Here is a 23,416-nt window from a genome sequence, read left to right on the forward strand (position 1 = left end):
GTAAGTAGTGTGACCATATTTCAGAACATTCTTCAAGCAACAGGTCAGACAAGACCCACTCTCAGTGTTTTCATATGGCTCACAGTGTGTATGTCATCTAGATATGAGATTTTTAAATATACCAGATGGTGGAAGGAAGGAATGTTTTAATGACACACTCAATATGTTCCAATTATAATTACATGGTTAACGACTATACATATGAGACAAAAGCAACTGCCACCATGCAATGGGCTACTCTTTCTGATTAGCATGCAATGGGCTACTCTTTCTGATTAGCATGCAATGGGCTACTCTTTCTGATTAGCAGCAAGGGAACAGCTTTTATATTCAGAATCTTACAGACAGGACAGTTCATACCATGGTCTTTGTTCCACCAGTTGCATGTGCAGGAATTTTAGCAGGGGTTCTAGAGTGGCAAGCCAATTTTATAGGGGGTTGAGACGTGCTCCTCCAGAAAATGTGAAAAAAAGAAAATCTGCTTGAGTGTGTGTGTGTGTGTGAGTGTGTGTGTGTGTGTGTGTGTATGTGGGGGGGGGTGTTCAAGCCTTGACGGACCCACCGACTGGGATCGATCCTTGACCGACCATGCATCAACCAAGAACTTTACCACTGGGCTACATCATGCCTCCTCTCAATGGCAGACGGACGACCTTTCCTGGGTTTGGGTAGAACATTTAAAAAGGGCAAATTCAAAAGTATACACAGTCTAAAGCTGTCAGTAAAAAAATATTGCCTTCCTTTCATTTTATGAGCTCATCAGGCTTCACAGTTGACTTTATTTTCATTGGCAAAATGTCTTGTAATGGAAACCAAAATATAAATAAATTGTTACCATTTTATAGAATAAATACAGGCATTTGTATTTATAACGAGTCCTTCCATTCCATATATTGTAATATTAAATGGTAGCATGCCAACGATTACAAAAGTAGAGTTAATTTCCATTACACTATCTCTTGAATATTGGACGTTTTTAATAATTACATTTCATTTGACTGGTTTGATTATTTGTAAAAACTAAAAACCATATTGAATTATTCTATGATGTAACAGTCAGGATTCATGCATTTTGGTATCGGCCATTTTCCACAACTTTTAATAAAGGCATTTTCCTTTTAGCGCTTTTCTCAGATTGTTCTGCAATTACAGACATTATGTAATAATACTGGCGAGTTAGCACCACGTCTTCTCGTCTTATTGTTCTGCGATTACAGACATTATGTAATAATACTGGCGAGTTAGCACCACGTCTTCTCGTCTTATTGTTCTGCGATTACAGACATTATGTAATAATACTGGCGAGTTAGCACCACGTCTTCTCGTCTTATTGTTCTGCAATTACAGACATTATGTAATAATACTGGCGAGTTAGCGCCACGTCTTCTCGTCTTATTGTTCTGCGATTACAGACATTATGTAATAATACTGGCGAGTTAGCGCCACGTCTTCTCGTCTTATTGTTCTGCGATTACAGACATTATGTAATAATACTGGCGAGTTAGCGCCACGTCTTCTCGTCTTATTGTTCTGCAATTACAGACATTATGTAATAATACTGGCGAGTTAGCGCCACGTCTTCTCGTCTTATTGTTCTGCAATTACAGACATTATGTAATAATACTGGCGAGTTAGCGCCACGTCTTCTCGTCTTATTGTTCTGCAATTACAGACATTATGTAATAATACTGGCGAGTTAGCGCCACGTCTTCTCATCTAATTGTTCTGCCATTACAAACACATGGCTGTTAACAAAAGTAAAATGTTGTGACTGAAATTTCAAGGTACAGGGCATTCAAAATGGTAATGTTTTATATGACAATTGTAGTCCACTTTAAACATGTATTTCTCCCATTCCACACCCTGTTATTTTTTTTATTGGACAAAAACATTAATTTGATGGGTCCTGCAGTGAATCTATATTAATGGAAATTGCAGTGGCGTAGGCAGGATTTTGTATTTGGGGGGCGGGCACTTGTGTAGTGGGATATGACACAAAACCCTTTTTAAAGTTATAATAAGCGAAAAGGTAAAAATTTCCCGGGATTGGGGGGGGGGGGGGAGGGGCATGGCCCTTGCCCCCCCACCCACCGGGCAATAGTCCCATTAGGCTGACATTTGCTAGGGTGTTCTTTCATAAGCTACGGCCCTAGTACGGACATTTTTTTTTAAGTTTGCATTATTACCTGATATTATTTATTTAGGCTTGACCGCTAGCTGATGGACGGCAAATCAAATATTCAAATACATTTACATCAGGTGGCCCTTGTGTTATTGCAAATTCATTATGGGAGGGGGAGGGGGAGGGAGTCGTTAAAAATTGAGGTAAAAGCCAATGTCTGATACTGCATTACGCTAATGTTGAATAGTCCTTTGTTGATCTTTGTGTCATTTAACAATACGTAACGCAAAATCTTGCAGTTTCAATACCCCTCTCCCCTTGTAACGTTTTGTGACCGTGTCATATTTTACTTTGGGGTCTTTAGTAATACATATATACTACTCAAAAGAATTTAAGGGTCAGACGATATTTTCAACATTATTTTCTGAATGTCAATTATATTAGCTAGACCATAATGTCACGCATGCTATTGTTCCATTTTGACGAAAGTGGGTCTAAGCAACCCATAAATGAATTAAAATCCACTGTCATTGACACTGTCGACTAGTTCTAATGGCGAAAACATGCTTACATTTGCACGTAAATTAGGGCGAAAGCGAAAGGTCTGCTAAGTGCCCATAACTTGCTTTTTCACAAAGCGCTTCATTTGCACGCTTTGCACGTGTATTCCATGTTCCCAATGCTGAATTTCCGTATAATTGGAGCTTGCGTTTGTGTACGGTGCACACTCCAAATTCGACAATGGTACGACGTCAACTGACTATCGAAGATCGAGGAAGGGCTATTGCTTGGCTTCAGGATGGCAATACGCAAAGAAATGTTGCTCTGAGACTTGGTGTCAGTCAGAGTGTCGTTGGCCGACTGTGGCAACGGTACCAAGCAATGAATTCTGTTCGAAATCGTCCACGTTCGGGAAGACCCAGAAGCACTACAAATAGAGAGGACCGCTACATCACCAATATGGCTCTACGTCAACGCACAACCACTGCACGCCGATTACGTGACAATCTGCGGACTGCGACTGGAACTCGAGTGTCTGATCAAACCATACGCAATCGTCTGAGAGCCAATAATCTACGCTGCCGTCGCCAGGCTGTTCGACCACCACTCCTACCACGTCACAGAACGGCCAGACGTCACTGGTGCACACTTCATCTGCGGTGGCAACGTGTTCAGTGGGGTCGAATGATGTTCACTGATGAGTCCAGGTTTAGTCTCCAGTTCAACGATGGTCGGGTTCGTGTCTACAGACGTCCTGGGGAGCGCTTCGCTGACGTTAACGTTAGACAACGTCACCGGTTCGGTGGTGGCAGCGTCATGGTGTGGGGCGGCATCTCTATCCACCACAGGACCCCCATCTATGTGGTGGATGGCAATCTGAATGGAATCCGCTATCTGAATGAGATTATCCGGCCGTTGGTTCTCCCAGGCCTTCAGCAGATTGGCGGCGGGGCAGTTCTGCAGGATGACAATGCCAGACCCCACCGAGCCAGGGTGGTAACGGACTTTCTCAGACAACAAGGTATCGCCAGGATGGATTGGCCAGCATATTCGCCTGACTTGGCCCCAACAGAGCACGTCTGGGACGAATTAGGCAGGAGAGTTCGGGATAATGATGCCCCTCCGGCCAACCTTCATGATCTGGGTCAACTTCTTATGGCAGAGTGGCAGGCCATTCCCCAAGAGTTCTTCAGACGTCTGATCAACAGCATGAGGCAACGATGTGTCGAGTGTATTCGCACCAGGGGTGGATTCACACACTATTAAACGAATGTTCTAATGTGTAAAATCCATGTTTGACAACCTTCAACTTTGACACCATGTCATATGACTTTCTTGTATACAGTGACGTTTATTTGTGGGTTTTTGTAAATATGGAACAATAAATTAAATTTTTGGTGTAGTTTACATCATCAATCTAATACACTCTGAAACTTATTTGGTTATAAATTTTTGACCCTTAAATTCTTTTGAGTAGTATATGTTAAAACAAAATGGCAATGACTGGTTGCATTTTACTTTATGAATTAACATTACGTTGCACAATAACCCCCCCCCCCCCCCCCCCCAAATTATGTTTTGTCACATCCCATAATTCCCACTCTCCTTGGTGCACGTTGCGTAGTTCTCGAATGACCCCATTATTCAATCGTAAATAATAAAGAAGTAACATACCGCTGGTCGGTAAATGTTATATTTGACCGAATCAACTTTAATTAAGTTTCAATATCTATAATACGCAATCTAATATCTCCCAGCAGAACTATTACATTGTAACAGTGTTCAAACTCGCACGTGCTGTTCGTCACATGGTGTGACATCGGGTACGGCCATTACTTCAAAGGGAGTGAGTAGCACATTTAAATTAAAGGTGGGGTTTTTTTCTTCACTTATTTTACAACTACTGTAGTAACGTTTTTTGTTTGTTTTTTAATTACTGGCGAGTTAGCACCGCGTCTTCTCGTCTTATTGTTCTGCGATTACAAACATTATGTAATAATACTGGCGAGTTAGCACCACGTCTTCTCGTCTTATTGTTCTGCGATTACAAACATTATGTAATAATACTGGCGAGTTAGCATCACGTCTTCTCATCTTATTTTTAATGGTGTCTTTTTTAAAATCAGTTTTAATTTTCCATGGTTTTTCATGACCAAACTAAAAATTCCATGACTATATACAGGCCTGGAAAATTTACAATTGCCAATTCCTTGATTTTTCAAGATTTCCATGACTTGTATGAACCTTTTACTTTAAACTTATGTAGGAAAGATTAGTTAAGGTAAAATGTTAATTATTTTTTTCTTCTGAAAATTAATCAAGAATAGTTATCTACTTCTGTAGGGATGTCAGTTTTCTGCCTTTTTTATGATTTCAGCTAGATTTTGTTGAAAATAATTATTACAAAGTAACTATTTTTATCTGAAATGATGAAAAATGACTATTATTTAAGTATGTCAGCTGTCCATCAGTCTGTATGTCTGTCCATCCATACATCTGGTAAGTTTTCATTTCTCCAGCAATATCTTCCGTATCAATTCATATAGGATAATCAAAACTAGGAGTATATACGAGTGTGCTGTGTACCATAATTAGGTCATCATAACCTAGGAGTATATACGAGTGTGCTGTGTACCATAATTAGGTCATCATAACCTAGGAGTATATTAGGAGTGTGCTGTATACCATAATTACATGTAGGTCATCATAACCTACTTTTCATGGATTACAGCACATTAAAAGAAATCCTGTCTCAGACCTATCTTTCTTATCAACTCGGGATAGCTCTGGCACTCGACAAATTTGCCACTTGTGAATTTTATAAACAATTGGAGAAATAATTTCATGAAATAATTGGTATTTTGTCAGAAAATAACTGGGTTTTTGCAATTTGTTAAGTTTAATAGATAATTTTGCGAAATGTTCTGCTCACCCAGACTCTGAGAGCTAGCCCTGCAAGTGATACAGGATCATCAAACCTTACCTGCAAGTGATACAGGATCATCAAACCTTACATCCAAGTACAACTTGGTATGGCAGTCTGTTGCATACCATTATTGGTCACCCAAACCAGCTTTCCACAGTGCAAGATTTTAATATACTGACACCTCCTGCTACTACTTGGTCACCCAGACCTTCAGTGTTCTAGATAGGTGACTATATTATATCACAGATATATCACAATTTGTCTACGTTCTCAGCATCATAGGAAATACTTGCTCAGCCAGCACAGTTTATCAGTTCACATTACATACATAAACTGTTTCTCTTTCAGTATAAATGATTCACCATATTGTATCATTGCTACAAAACTGTTCCGTTTCTAATCAACAACAATAACTTCATTAATCAGACAGCACCTTCTCCATTGGGTGCAGCATCATCAGTAGATGGTTTAAAATAAAATGATAATCCATCCCATTGCACAAATCTCACATAATTTATAATCCAATCATACGTGTAAGACATTATTTAACATGTGTGTGTGCTTCTGTATCAAGCTCCTGATGGTCACAGATGTATCAGGTACATCATCAGTGCTCTTGATAAAGATGGTTCAGCTTTTATTTCGAGATGGGTATCACATCCCTGCTCCCTCCATCTGTCTCTCAGCTTCTTTGTCCCTGACACTGACAAACTCGTTGTGAAGTACATAGAACCTCAGAGGTTTACTTGACCACTCCTCAGCTTTGTCAATGTTCACTCTCTTTGTCTGCACCACCATGGAATCAGGAACCACTCCACCTTTCTCCAGCCACAGGTTTTCATCACTCACCAGATCGTGCTGGTCAAAGTTCACCTTGCTGAGGGAGAGTGACTGACACAGCTTGGAGGGACCGTTACACAAGTCCTTGACCTTGAAACGAGGTTTTGGCTTTGGCCAACGAAACATGGCCATTTCATTGATACCTTCTACAGGCTCGAGAGCTCGGAGAAGAACGGCACAACCATCACCTGATGAAGAGAAAAGTGTAATATATTTTTCATTAGTTTTACAAGTTTTTCAATTGTGAAACCCAACCACCATTTTAGGCCAAACTTTAAAACAAATAACGCACTGTAATCAAAATTATAGAAATTGTCCTGTTATTTTATTTTTAAAAGATTGGCTTGACAGAAAGCTCTTCTTTCTGTGAATAAAAGGAAGAGAAGTGGTGCCTTAAAAACATTATGCCATTTATAAACAAAACTTCAGACAATGTTTGACACTATGATATATATATAAAGAATTATTTTCTCAATGTCTTGAAGTTCACATTTCTTAAAAACTTTCATGGCAGGACAAATGACACCTTCACCACTATCACCCATTACATACACAAAATCTTTACCAAACTCACCTTGACTGGAAATGTTCATGCAGCAGTATATCCCATATATATTATAAACGTAGGCTGTCCCAGGTTCCTTAAACATGGCTGCACACCGCGCAGTTTTGCCTTTGAACGAGTGAGCTGCCTTGTCCACAAGTCCCAGGTAGGCTTCTGTCTCAACTATTCGGCCAGCCAATCGCTTCCCATCAGACAAACGCACCAAAATCTGGCCAATCAGAGCTCTGCTAAGCTTTTCACCACTTTTCTCAAAGAACTCTCTACCAAGACGACTGTGTGTATCATCCATTTTTAATTTTTCTTAAACTACTGAAAGTTAAGAGACTTAATTAGCTTATTAATATTATACTTTCCAGAAATAAAGTGTTATTAGAAATTAATGAAATAATTGTTTATATTACAAGCATATAAGCAAGACTTTCTTTAGGGATTAATACTTTTTTTTAGGAAAGTTAACCAGACTTTCAATTGCAATAATAAAAACAAAAAATAATGGTAGAGCTAATATGGTGTTTCTTATAACAAAATGAAATGAAGGGGCTGCATGCGCAGCTAATCATTTGTTTAAAAAAATATGTATTCACTTCATGTATACAAAATTGTGCGACACAATAAAGAGTTTTGCTCTTCTTCATCACCCATCCTCGTCAGTTTGCACACATCAAGACAAAATAGCAAAAATAGAATACATTTTCAGATTGTTACTGTCACTGCAGTGGTAAAATTAAACCCACAGCAAAAGCAATGGCAGATGTGGAAGGAATGGTCAAAAGAGACAAGCATCAGTTATGGCTGGAGATGTGAGGACTGGGATGTGGACAAGGACACACACACAATAAACTGAATGATAGAAGGAGACGCCTGATTGGGAGAATAAGATGGAATTCAAAGGAAAGAAAACAAATGTATGTTGTCACAGTGGAAACGGCTTTATTTCTACACTTTCTTTAGGTACTTCTTCGACAACTTTGGTAGGAAAGTTCACTAGCGGTATGGTACACACAACACTAGGTTAATATGAATGGATGTTGGGTCCAGGTGTAGTTCATCAAGATAACCTCAACATATCAACAATTCAAGTACCAGTATCTTGAATGAACAGGACCCATGCTACATGTATAACGAGGTTTATCTTGATGAACTAGGAGCAGATTTAGGGAGGTGGGGTGACCTAATACCGCCTCTTCCTCATTTAAAAGCAAACTTCATCGCTACATGTATAACGAGGTTTATCTTGATGAACTAGGAGCAGATTTAGGGTGGTGAGGTGACCTAATACTGCCTCTTCCTCATTTAATAGCAAACTTCATCGCTACATGTATAACGAGGTTTATCTTGATGAACTAGGAGCAGATTTAGGGAGGTGGGGTGACCTAATACCGCCTCTTCCTCATTTAATAGCAAACTTCATCCTGCCAACATCCATGGTTCATATCGGCCATCGTTCATGTTTAATTAAAAGTTTGTTTTGTTTAACGACACCACTAGAGCACCTTGATTAAATAATCATCAGCTATTGGATGTCAAACATTTGGTAATTTTTACACATACTAGTCAAATGAAACCCACTACATTTTTTCATAACCCAGCAAGGGATCTTTTATATGCACTTCCCCAGACAGGAAAGCACATACCACTGCTTTTTACCAGATGTGGTGCACTGGTTGGAATGAGAAAAAAACACCAATCAGTTGAATGAATCCACCAATGTGTTTCGATACTGCGACTAAAGCACCTCAAGCGAGCACTCAACCGACTGAGTTAAATCCTGCCCTCTCCTCATGTTTAGTACCGTACCAATATTTCAAAGAGCATATCCTGCCCCCATCTCCCTCACAGAATGTTTATAAAAGATACTTTAAATTCATGAAATTTTTCCACTTAAGTTTATTTTCCCCGTGTTGAAAAACATATACCATGGCATGATATACTAGTTGTAGGACATGTTTTGAGCCAAGAAGGGCATGATATACTAGTTGTAGGACAAGTTTTGAGCCGAGAGGGGCGTGATATACTAGTTGTAGGACATGTTTTGAGCCAAGAAGGGCATGATATACTAGTTGTAGGACAAGTTTTGAGCCGAGAAGGGCATGATATACTAGTTGTAGGACATGTTTTGAGCCGAGAGGGGCGTGATATACTAGTTGTAGGACAAGTTTTGATCCGAGAAGGGCGTGATATACTAGTTGTAGGACATGTTTTGAGCCGAGAAGGGCATGATATACTAGTTGTAGGACATGTTTTGAGCCAAGAAGGACATGATATACTAGTTGTAGGACAAGTTTTGAGCCGAGAGAGGCGTGATATACTAGTTGTAGGACATGTTTTGAGCCAAGAAGGGCGTGATATACTAGTTGTAGGACAAGTTTTGAGCCGAAAAGGGCGTGATATGCTAGTTGTAGGACATGTTTTGAGCCGAGAAGGGTGTGATATACTAGTTGTAGGACAAGTTTTGAGCCGAGAGGGGCGTGATATACTAGTTGTAGGACAAGTTATGAGCCGAGAAGGGTGTGATATACTAGTTGTAGGACAAGTTTTGAGCCGAGAGGGGCGTGATATACTAGTTGTAGGACAAGTTATGAGCCGAGAGGGGCATGATATACTAGTTGTAGGACAAGTTACAGGGCACAATATTTCACGAGAACTGTTGTTCTGTTCACATGTCGGTTACGCAACTTTAAAATGACGAGAACTGTCAATCGGTTACGTGGTGAACTATTACATTCTAAAATTTAAAGTACCATATATCAGTAATGAAAGAGAAAATCAGTTTGTTCTTAAATACATTCGAACCACCAATGTAGCACAGAACCGTAGTTCAAGTGTTTTAGGATTAGGTAGGCCTAACTTATAGGGTACGAGAACTATATTCACGTAACCGAACAATCGGTTACCTAAATAAAACTCACGTGAACTGACTTTCGGTTACCTAGTATTTTGAAATATTGTCCCCTGAGTTATGAGCCGAGAGGGGCGTGATATACTAGTTGTAGGACAAGTTTTGAGCCGAGAGGGGCATGATATACTAGTTGTAGGACATGTTTGAGCCAAGAAGGGCATGATATACTAGTTGTAGGACAAGTTTTGAGCCGAGAAGGGCGTGATATACTAGTTGCAGGACAAGTTTTGAGCCGAGAGGGGCGTGATATACTAGTTGCAGGACAAGTTTTGAGCCGAGAGGGGCGTGATATACTAGTTGTAGGACAAGTTTTGAGCCGAGAGGGGCGTGATATACTAGTTGTAGGACAAGTTATGAGCCGAGAAGGGCGTGATATACTAGTTGTAGGACAAGTTTTGAGCCGAGAAGGGCGTGATATACTAGTTGTAGGACAAGTTTTGAGCCGAGAGGGGCGTGATCTAGCTCAGTCTGTGGAGTGGTCACCCGAGGTGCTTGCATCGTGGTATATCAAACCACCTCAGAGGACCCATTCTCTGATCAGGGGTTTTCCTGTCCCAACCAGTGCACCACTTTGGTATATCAAAGGTTGTGGTACACGCTGTCATGTCTGTGGAAAAATGCATATAAAAGATCTCTATGGAAAAATTTTGCAAGTTTCCTCTAAATTTTAAAAATTACCAAATGTTTTATATCTAAAAGCTGATGATTAATAAATCAATGTGCTCTAGTGATGGCCTTAAACAAAACAAACTTCAACTGCTGGAACGGGAAAAATCAATGTGTTCCACAACGGGGTATTGATCCTACGACCTAAGGCCATAAGAATGAAAGTTATAGATTTGCATCCACTGCCCGCATGCCGTGAAAGGTACTGCTGAAAATGTTTATTATTTACAAAAATTTCATTATTTGCACAAAAAGCACTTAATGATCATCACACAAATTCAAGTTCCAAATTCTGAAGTGTAGCCCAGTAGAGCATTGAATGAATCCTCAAGCAGGAAGCAGTATATTCCAAACATTGACGAAAATTGCTTAACTCTTGATGTGTCGACTTCATTTGGACTTGAATCTACTATGGAAATAATAGATTAATAAAAATAATGAATAATGAAAAATGAAAAAAAGCCTTGTGTTTTTAAAATTGTTCGGACGCAAATCTATAACTTTCATTCTCTTGGCCTAATCACAATGCACTTGAGAAGAGCTCTTCTTGACATTATTACCTAGGATGGTTGACGTATGCAACAGTCCTTCCTTAGAAATTCTGATTACATAACATAAATAAATATTAAAAGTTAAAACTTTAAAATAAATCGAGGTCTAGGCAGCTTTAAATTCACGACTGGACATGCCAGCCTGACCTAAAAGTAAAAAATGTTCATTGTTTACGGAAAGAGTTATCTCCCCCTCATGAAGCACGCTTACACTATTGCAACAAATCGTTTCTGTAGCTTCGTTTCTCGATTTGATCGCGGATTTCACGGAATCTGATCAGTGAGTAGTTACAGGTAATTTACAGTTATGTCGTGAAGCTGCCTGTGTTTTAATTTGTCGGTACTGAGTCGACAAAACGAGTGGGAAACCGCTGAAAAGTGCCACAAAGACTGGGGCACTAGTCCGACATTGGACAAAAATCCCCATCAGACAGGTGGCGGTGTGACGCCGTCATATTAATGAGCTTGTTTTGCGATGTTTAGCGAAACACAAGAGTCATTTTGCTTTTTAATACATAACTTTGCATATTCATGATATTGTACCGTCTCTGTAATGCTAAGATTCCATTGTTTTACTTGTACATTATTATAAAAATTATATAAAATTGACTTTACACTTGAGTACATTGCTATTTGTTCCTACACTACAGCTACCAGCCAAAATATTTTATTCAAGATTTTACAACTTATCAAATTCATTTGTAATATTTATATGAAATATTTCATGGGGGAGTGAGACTAATGAGAAAGGTACGCATTGACCAACTCGTGAAAAGGGCATCCCAATTAGGGAAAAAAGGGGCTCATCAATACATGGGGGAGGTGGCAGGACCCCTGATTCCTGCTTTGGATAGATCTTCTGTTTATATGCCAGTTTAGTTTTTTGCATATTGGATCATGGATGCTTGGTCAGTATATCATCCCTTATTTTTGAAGCAATGAACAGATTAAAGCAGTCATAAATGTATAGTTAGCAGGTCTTTTCGCCCAAGGTTATTACTAGTATAGTTCACCCGAGTTGTTTTGACCAGAGTCGATTCGTACCTGTAAGCGAGGCGTTTTGCCCCATGTTTCATTTTGCCTTCATTTTTATTTTGTTAATGAAGTACATTTATTCATTGATGTATCTTATATTCATTGATTTCTTTTATTTCACACATTGCGGTCTATATATTGTGTGTTTATATTTACAGATAAAAATAATGTTATAATTTTGTATATTTCCAATATCATTTACTCAAGCCATATATATGAAATACATAAAGGCCTTAGATAATATACAGACAATATATTCACAACATTAATAATTTAATTTATGAACAGTCACACTGCATTCGAGTTTACAACTAATGTGCTGTGGGTTTTTTATTAAATATATTACATACAGCAATTTTATACACTGAATACGGTATGTTGATTTTGCCCAGCTTCAGCTGATAGAAAGTAAACAGCTGATAAAGCATTAATATCCAAAGACAAAAAATTACCTAATATTTGATAATGAATAAAGGGAAGAAAAAAATACTTCAAAACTATACTAAATATATGTATTTGTTGGGGCAAAACGACTTGGTACGAATGAGATATAGAGTGAACCAACCCTGGGTGAATAGGACTACGGGTGAAACAACACAGGATGCAAAATAGTTTTAGGGCAAAACGACCCGGAATCGTTAGCAGATTATGACTTTTAATGTCACATATATTTGACTATATGGGGTATCAAAATCGCTTATTTGACGTCTAGGTCATTGTACAGTGTAGAAATAACAGAAATATTAGCTTTTCCCATTAATTTTTATGGACTACAGGATAAAAATAATAACTAGTTAATGATGTAGGATATCACTATTATCAGCTTTATCCTGTTCAGGCCGAATGGGAAATTCCACTTGGCGAGCATTGCAGAATTTCCAATTCTTACCTTCACAGGATAAAGCCGATATCCTACGTCATTAACTAGTTCTATTAATATTTCTTTTATAAATTTATGACATCTTTTTAAAAATTAATAACCTGCATACATGTGTGTAATTCTATTCATTTCAGTAGTTTAAGAAACGTTTAAAATGGAGGAAGGTCCCATTCGTCTTGGTAGAGAGTTCTTTGAGAAAAGTTGTGAAGAGCTTAGCAGAGCTCTGATTGGCCAGATTTTGGTGCGTTTGTCTGATGGGAAACGATTGGCTGGCCGAATAGTTGAGACAGAAGCCTACCTGGGACTTGTGGACAAGGCAGCTCACTCGTACAAAGGCAAAACTGCGCGGTGTGCAGCCATGTTTATGGAACCTGGGACAGCCTACGTTTATAACATATATGGAACATACTGCTGCATGAACATTTCCAGTCAAGGTGAGTTTGGTGAAGAGCTAATCCTCGTGGACATAGATAGGTACAAATGGGGTACAAGGATAGTATTACTTACCTTACACCACCCCCAACATTTTAAAAATATAAAATATTGGCATCCTCTAACAACTATATAATGTAGGTAGTGCCAGTTTTGTTTAAATATGGCAACTGTAATACTTTTCATGCATGTCAAAAGTATATGAATCTTTTTCTATAGGTGTCATACATGTTCCAAATTGGCACCACTTCTAGTAATGTTTTTTTTTTTGGTTGCTTTTTTGTTGGGGAGTAAGATAATAGTGGAGCTGCATTGGTCTTGGAACTGTTTGACAGGACCATGCTCCATGCTTGTTAGTCACCTGTCCGTTCAGCTGGAGGGGACTATAGGTTTTGTCTCTTGTCCGTCTGTCATTTCATCTGTCACATAGTTTTCCAGACCTTTTTCTCTAGTACTTGAAAATATTTAGCTTAGTTTTATCATGTAGAGTTACAGGTAAATTTTGACTTTTCACAGGATTTTGCTCGTATTTGACAGTGTTAACTTGAACTTGGGAGAAATGAAAATTGGTTGGGGACATGTATTGAATGGCTCGTATTTGACAGTGTTAACTTGAACTTGGGAAAAATGAAAATTGGTTGGGGACATGTATTGAATGGGAGAAATGAAAATTGGTTGGGGACATGTATTGAATGGGAGAAATGAAAATTGGTTGGGGACATGTATTGAATGAGCAATACTCAGAGAATGTGTGTTGTAATTGACCTGTGTCGGTATCACTCTATCCTGTGGCACACGGATCCAAACCACTTTATCAAAACATTTCTTTGGGATACTGTTTGAGATATAAGTTAAATGCTATTATGTTAATGGTTTTGTAATTGAGATTTAACTGTAATATTATCATAATAACAAGGAAAACAGCCCAGGAACACATTGATTAATTAATCACCAAACATTTAGTAATTGTGTCACAAATGCTCTAAAGGCACTACCGGTACTCATTCTGTTTTGCATCCAGGCTGTCTCTTAGGAGAAAACCTGCAACATTTGTTCATTAATAGCAATAGATTATTATTGTTAATCCCTTGCCTACAGACAGGACAGCACATATCACAGCCCTTGATATACCAGTTATGGGACGCTGGTTGGAATGAGGAAAACCCAATGATTCAACTGTGGAGGTTCAGTCTTGTGACCCAAGTACTTGAGGCAAGCACACTACCAACTGAGAAAATTATCCCATCCCCAACAGAAATGAAATGAGGCAGTAACTATAAGTTGGCTTACAGCAACCAACTGTTTTAAAACGGACCTAAAATGTTGCATGACCTCATTGTTTAAACAATCTGTGTAAAGCTAAAAAAAACCTTTCTGTCATTTCAGGTGATGGTTGTGCTGTTCTTCTCCGAGCCCTCGAGCCTCTGGAAGGTATAAACGATATGTCTGTATTCCGCTGGGCAAACCCAAAGCCTTGTTTCAAGGTGGTAGACCTGTGTAACGGTCCCTCCAAGCTGTGTCAGTCACTCTCCCTCAGCAAGGCGAACTTTGACCAGCACGATCTGGTGAATGATGAAAGCTTGTGGCTGGAGAAAGGTGGAGTGGTTCCTGATTCCATGGTGGTGCAGACAAAGAGAGTGAACATCGACACGGCTGAGGAGTGGTCAAGTAAACCTCTGAGGTTTTACCTGCTCGGTAGTGAGTTTGTCAGTGTCAAGGACAGACAAGCGGAGAGACAGATGGCGGGAGCAGATGAATTTGCATCTGGAGATGCAGAAGATGTGCCTCTGTCTCTTCTGAGATACGGCTTTGACAAACAGGACACAAACAAAACACCAGAAAAATACAAAAGTGGTGTTTCGCAATTGAAGAAGACCCCAAATTCGGATGTGAAATCAAACACTAAGAGATTGTTAGAGACTTCAGACACTTCAACAAAACGTAAGCAGCAATGTCCTGATGATACACCACCCAGTAGTAAAAAGAGAACCAGAAGTGAGACAGCTGTGTCGAGTCCTTCAAAACCCATCACTACAGGTACTTCAAGTCCTTCAAGGACCAGCACAACAGATACCTCAAGTCCTTCAAAATCTAACACTGTAGTGCAACCAAGTCCTTCAAAAGACAGCAGTACATTAGTGTCGAAAGATGAAAACTCGGGAGTGACATCGCCTAGAAAAGGTCGCGGCCGACCAAAGAAAAATGTGGTAGCAATGAAAGAAAACCAGGAAGTAGACAATTGTGGAAGAAATCCGACCTCTACTGATCAACCTGAACATGTTGAGAACACTGAGACCGACACACCGATGGAGGACACAGAGGAAAGTGAAAAGAAACCAGCTGAAGAAACCAAAAAAATTAAGGTGGTCACCCCAGTGCCCACACGCATGAAGCGAACGATTCGGTTTGTCGACGTGCCTAAAGGGACCTCGCTTCCTCACATGTTCTTTGTGTGTTCTAGTGTCGACCTCGCCAAGGCCTTGCTCGGACAGCGGCTCGTTCGCATCCAGGATGGACGCAGGATCTCGGGCAAGATTGTGGAAACGGAGGCTTATTTAGGGGTGAAGGACAAGGGTTCCATCGCCTTCGGGGGCAAATTTACCAAAAATGCTGACATGTTTATGCCTCCAGGCACCATCTTTATTTCCTCTGTGTATGGACACTATTTCTGTCTCAGTATATGCAGTGAAGGTTTGTATTTAGTTGGGAATTGTTTGCTTATTAAAAAAGTGATTGTTTTGTTAGAGACTAAATTGTATTCTGTGTGTTGAGAATAGGAATACCGAATGTTCTGTTTAAAAAATAATAATTTAAACATTAATAATTGTTCTCAGTATTTCTAGAAAATTATTTATATATAGTGTTCTCTTGTTTTATTTTTATAAACTCTAGGGTAGAAATTAAGAACTGTTTTCATTGGTCTGAGCAAGGTCGGATCCCTATCAGTGGGCCATTTGGGTTATTTCTCGTTCTAGCCAGTGCACCACTACTGGTATATCAAAGGTTGTGGTATGTGTTATCCTGTGTAGGATGGTGCATATAAAAGATCCCTTGCTACTAATAGAAAAATGTAACGGGTTTCCTCTCTTTGACTATGTCCAAATTACCAAATGTTTGACATCCAATAGCTGATGATTAATACATCAATGCGCTCTAGTGGTGTCATTACACAAAACAAACTTCTTTTTTTGGTCCGAGTGGCTTGTAAAAAAATTTTATTAGTCCCCATAAAAATAATTACACATCTATGTACACACATTCTTTGTATGTAATTTAATATTGGGTCTTGGGGTTAGCAGTGTTTCTGCCAGAAAGAAATTTTTGTGTATGGCGCTATGGAATTGAATGCAACCACATGCAGTCAACAGGGGGTATGGGGGGCCTCTCCCAGAAAGAAAATGGGTTATGTTTAGGGTTAGGGTTAAGAAAATCATACAGTAATGATAAGAGAAATTAATTTTGTCAAAAAGTTAACACTAAAAAAAAGTAATATCTGCAAAATAATTTGGGTGTAGCACCATACCTGTTTTACTCTCTGGCAGAAACCCTGGTTAGCATAGTTGGCACTAATATCCAAGTTGAATAGTAAGCTTTAAAGTGGAAAGCAAAAGCTGCTCGTGTGTGAAACTGATTATCAGAAAGCATACTGCTTATTTTGAGCAGCAATTGCCTCAAGTATGCTGCCTGTCAATTCCCAGTCTTCAGTGTAGTCCAGCATGATTGGACTGTTCCTTATTTGCAGTGGAGAATGATAATGCTAGACCTGTTTTCTTGTTGGTGGTTCAGACATGACAGGTTTAAATCTTCAACTATGTAGAGGAGAAATGTCGAAAATTGTCCATTCTGTGAGGGGTGTGATCAGTCGAGGTGTGACAGTGCTGAGATTTGATCTCTCTCCCCTCACAGAATGGATAGTTTGTAGCTTTCTCCTACTTAAAACATAGTGGTGTTATGGTTGTATGATTTCTCTATCCTGGAGTAATCAATAGTTGTGCACCTAAGAACAAACAGTAACGTATACTAGTGATTTCCCTAGAAATTTGGCATGGCATGGTAGACCAAACACTTTTGGGGCATTTTCACCATTTTCGGGGCACTTGTATTTCATTAAAAATACACAAGAATTAATTGAAATAAACATTAATGTAATTTATGAGCTTGCTTTAATAAATGAATGGCAAAAGATATAAAAGGCATATTTTATTAATTAATAATACCTTTTTGGGTGTTTTATAAAGGCAATTTTAGAATTAATTACTGAAAAAGGCTTGTTTAATCTCAGGGCAGCATGATGCTGATTAAGGTAAGATGGTGCTAGACTATTGAGGCATGGTGCTGCACCATGCTAAAACAAGCTAGGGAAAACACTATATACACATATACACCGAAAAGAAATAAAACAACAATATTATTTACTGAAATAGTTGGGCCGTTGCTGTATATAACATACTATTTGTTATTGATATTTACTGAAATAGTTGGGCCGTTGCTGTATATAACATACTATTTGTTATTAATTTTTACTGAAATAGTTGGGCCGTTGCTGTATATAACATACTATTTGTTATTAATATTTGCTGCCGAATTCATTTGGCACAGAAAGTTTTAAAATAAAACCCACTTTTGGCGTACTACACAAAACGTAACAAATAGTCAAACTCTCCATTCCATTTACGTCTGTGGCATTAGAGAAAACTGACTTTTCACTGATGAAAAAACAAATGATGTAAATCACTTGTCAAAATATTTATCAAATGTTGTAGACATATTCTGTTAACGAACAGGTAATGTTATTTTTTCATTTATTGATAAATGTGATGTCACTGGTGCTCGCGAGCTTTTGAGAAAATGTGACGTGTGCGACTATTGATGTGCATGACTGTTGGTTACTGTACGATATATGTCTGTTCTTAAAATAGTGGACAGTTATTTACAACATAATGAACAGTTACAGGTAAACTGGGGTCGTTTACACACCACTAGCCCAAATAAAGTAAACTAATAACAAAAGATGCTATGTTTTAAGCTAAGATAAACGTCATTTATAATGAACTGTCAATCACATTAGCTCTTTTTACATGCAACACAGTTCATTTGAACAGAGATGATCAAAACTTGATATTTAACATGAAATAATAATCAGACATACAGTCCAGTTGATCCTGTGTCAGACAGAATTTGAATGAAGAATCATGGTTGGACCATCCACAAGAAATTGGTCCTCACTGTTGTGTGCATATTTAGCTGATAAACACATTATGGAGGTTTTAGATTTGCGAGTGTTTTGTCTATTTGATCCCATAAATGTTAGTTTTCACTGACTGACAATTCTGCCTGTTGCTGTTGTTTCAGATGACGGTGGTGTGGTGCTCCTGCGATCTCTGGAAGCAGACGAGGGTCGCGACCTGATGATGTTGAATCGGTACAGGAAGTCAATCCGTGATACGGAGATCTGTAACGGACCGTCCAAACTGTGTCAGGCGTTAAAGATCGACAGTGCGACATTCGCGAACCAGAACATCGCCTCATCAGAGAACCTCTTCCTGGAGCGTGAAGACAATGTGTCGACCAACAACATCGTGTGCACGAAGCGAATCATAACGGAGGGAGACCCTGAGGACTGGGCCGAGATGAAGCTCCGCTTCTACGTGTTCGGCAGCGACTGTGTCAGCTCCAGGGACCCAGTCGCCGAGGCTCCTCTCAAGAGTTCACAGTACGACCTGGATCAGTAGGACTTCAACGACGTTGGAACAATCCTAGCAACACGATGGGGTGGTACCACACTCAGACTTGTGGAGAGTGGGGAACAAAATCAAGTGATTATGTCTGCACCTGTAGACAGTGCTGTCTCCCTCACCAACCCCTGCCCCCACCTCAAACATAAAATCCTTGCAATGCTAATAAAAGGAGTCAATGGCTAGTGGGCCAAAGGTGCATTGACTTGAAGAGGTTGGGGTGGGACTTTCTGGATCCCCTAAAAACTAAAAATGTTATTATTTGTTGAGACTCACAAATGGCATATCATGCATTTTATGACACATGCCTTACATTTTAATGGCACATGCCTTACATTTTAATGGCACATGCCTTGTATTTTATTTGGAGATGCGGTATAAAAATATAACAATAAACTCAACCAGACCAAGATGGCCAGCTGGGTGGGTTTCTGTTTCACTGATTATTTGTACTGATGATGTGACCAGAGTAAATTGTAACGGTAGTTTGATGAACCAAGGGTTGCTGTTGCTGGAAATGTATCACTGCATTGGTGTGTTTAGCTGAGGACATAACAAGAATTAAAAAAAACAAATAAACAAGTTGATAGTTGGTACTGTTGTACCGTGAAACCTCTCAAAACAGGATCCTCTGTAAACCAGAATCCCTCAAAACTGGACATTATTTATGATCCCTTTTTAAATATCTGTACATTAGAGAACCTCTCTAAACCAGATACCTCTTACAACCGGACGTTTTACTTGGTCCTGAGGGTGTCCGGTTTAGAGGGGTTTCACTGTATCACGTTGTGTACCAATGTCTAGGTTATATCATTATAGGACATCTGCTTTTGAAATGACATATCACATACTGGATTGAAGGCAAACACTTAATTTCTTTCTACCTACTATCCCACTTATTTTGGCTTGATATTTGTTAAAGTGATACTAAAAATGTAAGCACCTTAAAACAAATCCTAGAAAAAGGCCTGGTGTCAGTGACCTGTCATTTCGTAAAAGCGAACACATGTTCGACTCCACTGTTGGAGGAAATCTCACTAAACTGAACATAAAACTCTCAATGTTTTGGGGATGTTACTTTTAGAAGGGACATGCTTCAAATATACTATTCAATGATGTGATGTGTGTTGCCATGCCTATTTATCGGAAAATATAAAATCTGACATTTCAAAACCAAGAATATGTGGTGCAAGTTATTTTCTTATCTGTTCACATTATAAACATTTGGTTAATGACATTGTACCACAAGGCATATGTATGAAGTGATGTTAAAACATGTTTTATCATTGATATTGTTTTTTAAAGATATAAAAAGAATGGTTTGAAACCATGTTTTATTATAAACTGAGATATGGTTTTAATTTTTATACTGGTTTATTTTTTTATTTACCACCTTTAGCCCAGAAATTGTACAGTGTCCAAGTATGGTATTTACATTAAGTGATACATGTATGTATTTGTTGAAATAGTAAATAGTGAAAGATAATAACTTTGTAGCTTGATTGTTTTTGTAATTTATATTATTATTAAAACAAAACTTGCATTCCAAACTGCTTATATAAGTTAAGTTTGGAATTTTTCTGTTTTTACTGGGGCCATGCAATGGGGGAGTAGCAAGGGGTCATCCGCCCACTTGTCCCATTTATTGTGCTCAGAAGGCTGGGAATGCTGTATTTGAATGCTTGAAATTCCCCATGTTCTCAGAGGAGCATGTCCACAAACCCCCTAATAGGTTCATGTTCTCAGAGGAGCATGTCCACAAACCCCCTAATAGGTTCATGTTCTTTGAGGAGCATGTCCACAAACCCCCTAATAGGTTCATGTTCTCAGAGGAGCATGTCCACAAACCCCCTAATAGGTTCATGTTCTCAGAGGAGCATGTCCACAAACCCCCTAATAGGTTCATGTTCTCAGAGGAGCATGTCCACAAACCCCCTAATAGGTTCATGTTCTCAGAGGAGCATGTCCACAAACCCCCTAATAGGTTCATGTTCTTTGAGGAGCATGTCCACAAACCCCCTAATAGGTTCATGTTCTCAGAGGAGCATGTCCACAAACCCCCTAATAGGTTCATGTTCTTTGAGGAGCATGTCCACAAACCCCCTAATAGGTTCATGTTCTTTGAGCTCTCACAGTTTTATCCTTCGTTCATGTGCCAAAGAAACTTCCAATAAAATTTGGTTTGAATTGGTCAAGTAGTTTAAATTGGTTATTAACAAAAAATTGGCTAACTTTCCCCTTTTATGTCTCGCCCCTTGCGTTCAAAATGACCAACCAGAAGTTTGCTTATCCATGTGTCAAGGAAGCTTCCAACAAAAAAATTATTCAAATTGGTCAAGTAGTTTAGTGAAGTGGTCAAAGAAATGAGTTTTAAAAATGTATTTCTACTACAACAGACTTCAAAAGCCAAGGAACTAAATGTGGATAGAATTGGTCAAGTAGGTCGATAAGATTTTAAAACTGCTTAATTTTCCCCTTTTGGGCCCCACCCCATAGGCTTGTCAGAATGACTAAATTCACGAATTTGTTCCTTTGTGTGTCAAAGGAGCTTCTCGCACAGTGTGGTTGGAATTGGTCAAGTAGTTGTGGAGAAGTTTAAAATATTAAACATTTATGCACGATGGTTGGACTTCGGCTCAGGTGAATTAAAATAGCTAGGTTGACTACCTTGGTAAATACATGTATTCTGAAAATGCAAATTCCTGAATCCTACAAATGCTGGTACTTTTGATTCAGAATCATTAGGCGTGGGGTTGCTAAATATTCCCAGCAACCTGCTCCGCCGTGTCCAAAAACTGGGGCTCATTGTTTATTGAAGAAAATTGGGTGAACTCTTTGTGCTAGTTGGTCATTCCTTGAACTTTCTTAAACACCCGTTAGTGTTTTGATAACAATGTTAACACATCATGATATCATACGTGTGATAACAATTTAAAAACATCCGACTGGCTGCTCCTAGGTGATGACTAGGTAGCAACGGTCATATCTAATATAAACAAAAATACAATCCAGGGCTGTCGGGGGGGGGGGGGGGGGGGGGGGGGGGGGGGGGGGGGGGGGGGGGGGGGGGGGGGGGGGTCTGGGGGACAAAATCATACTTACTAGAACACAATCTCTATTTTTCTGTCTAGATTCCGATCTCTTTTTTTTATATAGCCCATGAAGTTGCGACAGCGGGTTTCCTCTCAATATCTCTGTAGACCATATGTCTGACGCCATATACCCGTAAATAAAATGTGTTGAGTGCGTCGTTAGATAAAACATTTCTTTCTTTCCTAGTGCCAAGAAAAACTATTCAGTAGAGTGTATTCTGTTTTGGTTGTTATTTATTATTATTATTTTTATTTTTTTTACCAAACTAATAACGTAAGTTTCTGTATTTAAAGTCTCTGAATGTTTAATTATGTCAGTGCAATAAAGTGATTAAGTACACTATCCCTGTTGAAATATGACCATTTGCATATATAGTTGATGACTTCTCTTCATGATAAATAATTAGATAAACGTATTTTAATGAGGTCAGTTTAACTGTCGAGACCCGTGTGCGGGAATTTTAGTAGGGGATGGTGAGCGAAGTTTATGGGGAGGGGAAGGATTGAGATATGTTCCCCCGGAAAATGTATTAAAAATAAGACATATCTTTTCCCACCCAATTTAAAAAAATGGGGTGCACACGCCCCCTCTGTGCCCCCCCCCCCCCCCCACACACACACATACACGCCTGCTTCGCCACGCCTATCATCTATGTATAGCATATTTAGAATTTTAATGATCCTCTAATGCATGCCTGTTAACGCTTGTTTTTTTACTTACTGCCCGACAGCAACGAAATTTCTCCATTTCTCCCCGTCTCTGGCCATTCGCTGTATGGTGTCCCAGGTTTGGTTAATGTCTTAACTTTGCTTGTTTTTTTACAACCCCCCCCCCCCCCCCCAAAAAAAAAACAACCAAAAACAACCCAACAACAACAACAAAAAAACAAAAAACAAAACCCAGAAGAAAAAAAAAACGTGCTTATTGTTTATAGGCACATGGGTTTTTTTTTATTGTTCTATAAAGGGTTATGTTCGGAACATTATTAAATATTGTATCATTGCTCTACATAAGCGCCTTCATCGTGCAACGACCCGTTAGGAGTGGTTCATATCGCGAAAATATGCAAGATTAATTTATGCAGAATGTCCGATGTTGACACCTTTGAATTTCCCGCAAAATGTTACCGCGACGTGTCCTTTTTCATCAACCAATAAAATAACAACACTGT

General features: G+C 39.0%; 2 protein-coding genes across 4 annotated transcripts; one reads left to right on the top strand and one right to left on the bottom strand.

The window, feature by feature from the left end:
* Positions 1-5,701: 5,701 nt before the first annotated feature.
* LOC121379060 (DNA-3-methyladenine glycosylase-like) lies at positions 5,702-11,221 on the bottom strand. 2 transcript variants are annotated; one of them, XM_041507518.1, is made up of 3 exons: positions 11,080-11,221; positions 6,964-7,260; positions 5,702-6,577 (listed from the first exon to the last, which is right to left on the bottom strand). In XM_041507518.1, the coding sequence occupies exons 2-3, from the start codon at positions 7,241-7,243 to the stop codon at positions 6,204-6,206; spliced, it is 654 nt and encodes a 217-aa protein (XP_041363452.1). In that variant the 5' UTR covers positions 7,244-7,260; positions 11,080-11,221; the 3' UTR covers positions 5,702-6,203. The 2 variants fall into 2 exon arrangements, with proteins under 2 accessions (XP_041363452.1, XP_041363451.1); XM_041507517.1 differs by having other exon boundaries at positions 6,964-7,263.
* A 50-nt stretch (positions 11,222-11,271) lies between these two features.
* LOC121378974 lies at positions 11,272-20,496 on the top strand. Of its 2 annotated transcripts, none has more exons than XM_041507389.1 (4): positions 11,272-11,350; positions 13,120-13,419; positions 14,804-16,108; positions 18,770-20,496. In XM_041507389.1, the coding sequence occupies exons 2-4, from the start codon at positions 13,140-13,142 to the stop codon at positions 19,147-19,149; spliced, it is 1,965 nt and encodes a 654-aa protein (XP_041363323.1). In that variant the 5' UTR covers positions 11,272-11,350; positions 13,120-13,139; the 3' UTR covers positions 19,150-20,496. The 2 variants fall into 2 exon arrangements, with proteins under 2 accessions (XP_041363323.1, XP_041363322.1); XM_041507388.1 differs by having other exon boundaries at positions 11,273-11,364.
* Positions 20,497-23,416: the final 2,920 nt, after the last annotated feature.

Source organism: Gigantopelta aegis, chromosome 8 (assembly GCF_016097555.1).
Source record: "Gigantopelta aegis isolate Gae_Host chromosome 8, Gae_host_genome, whole genome shotgun sequence".
NCBI classification, from domain to species: Eukaryota; Metazoa; Mollusca; class Gastropoda; order Neomphalida; family Peltospiridae; genus Gigantopelta; species Gigantopelta aegis.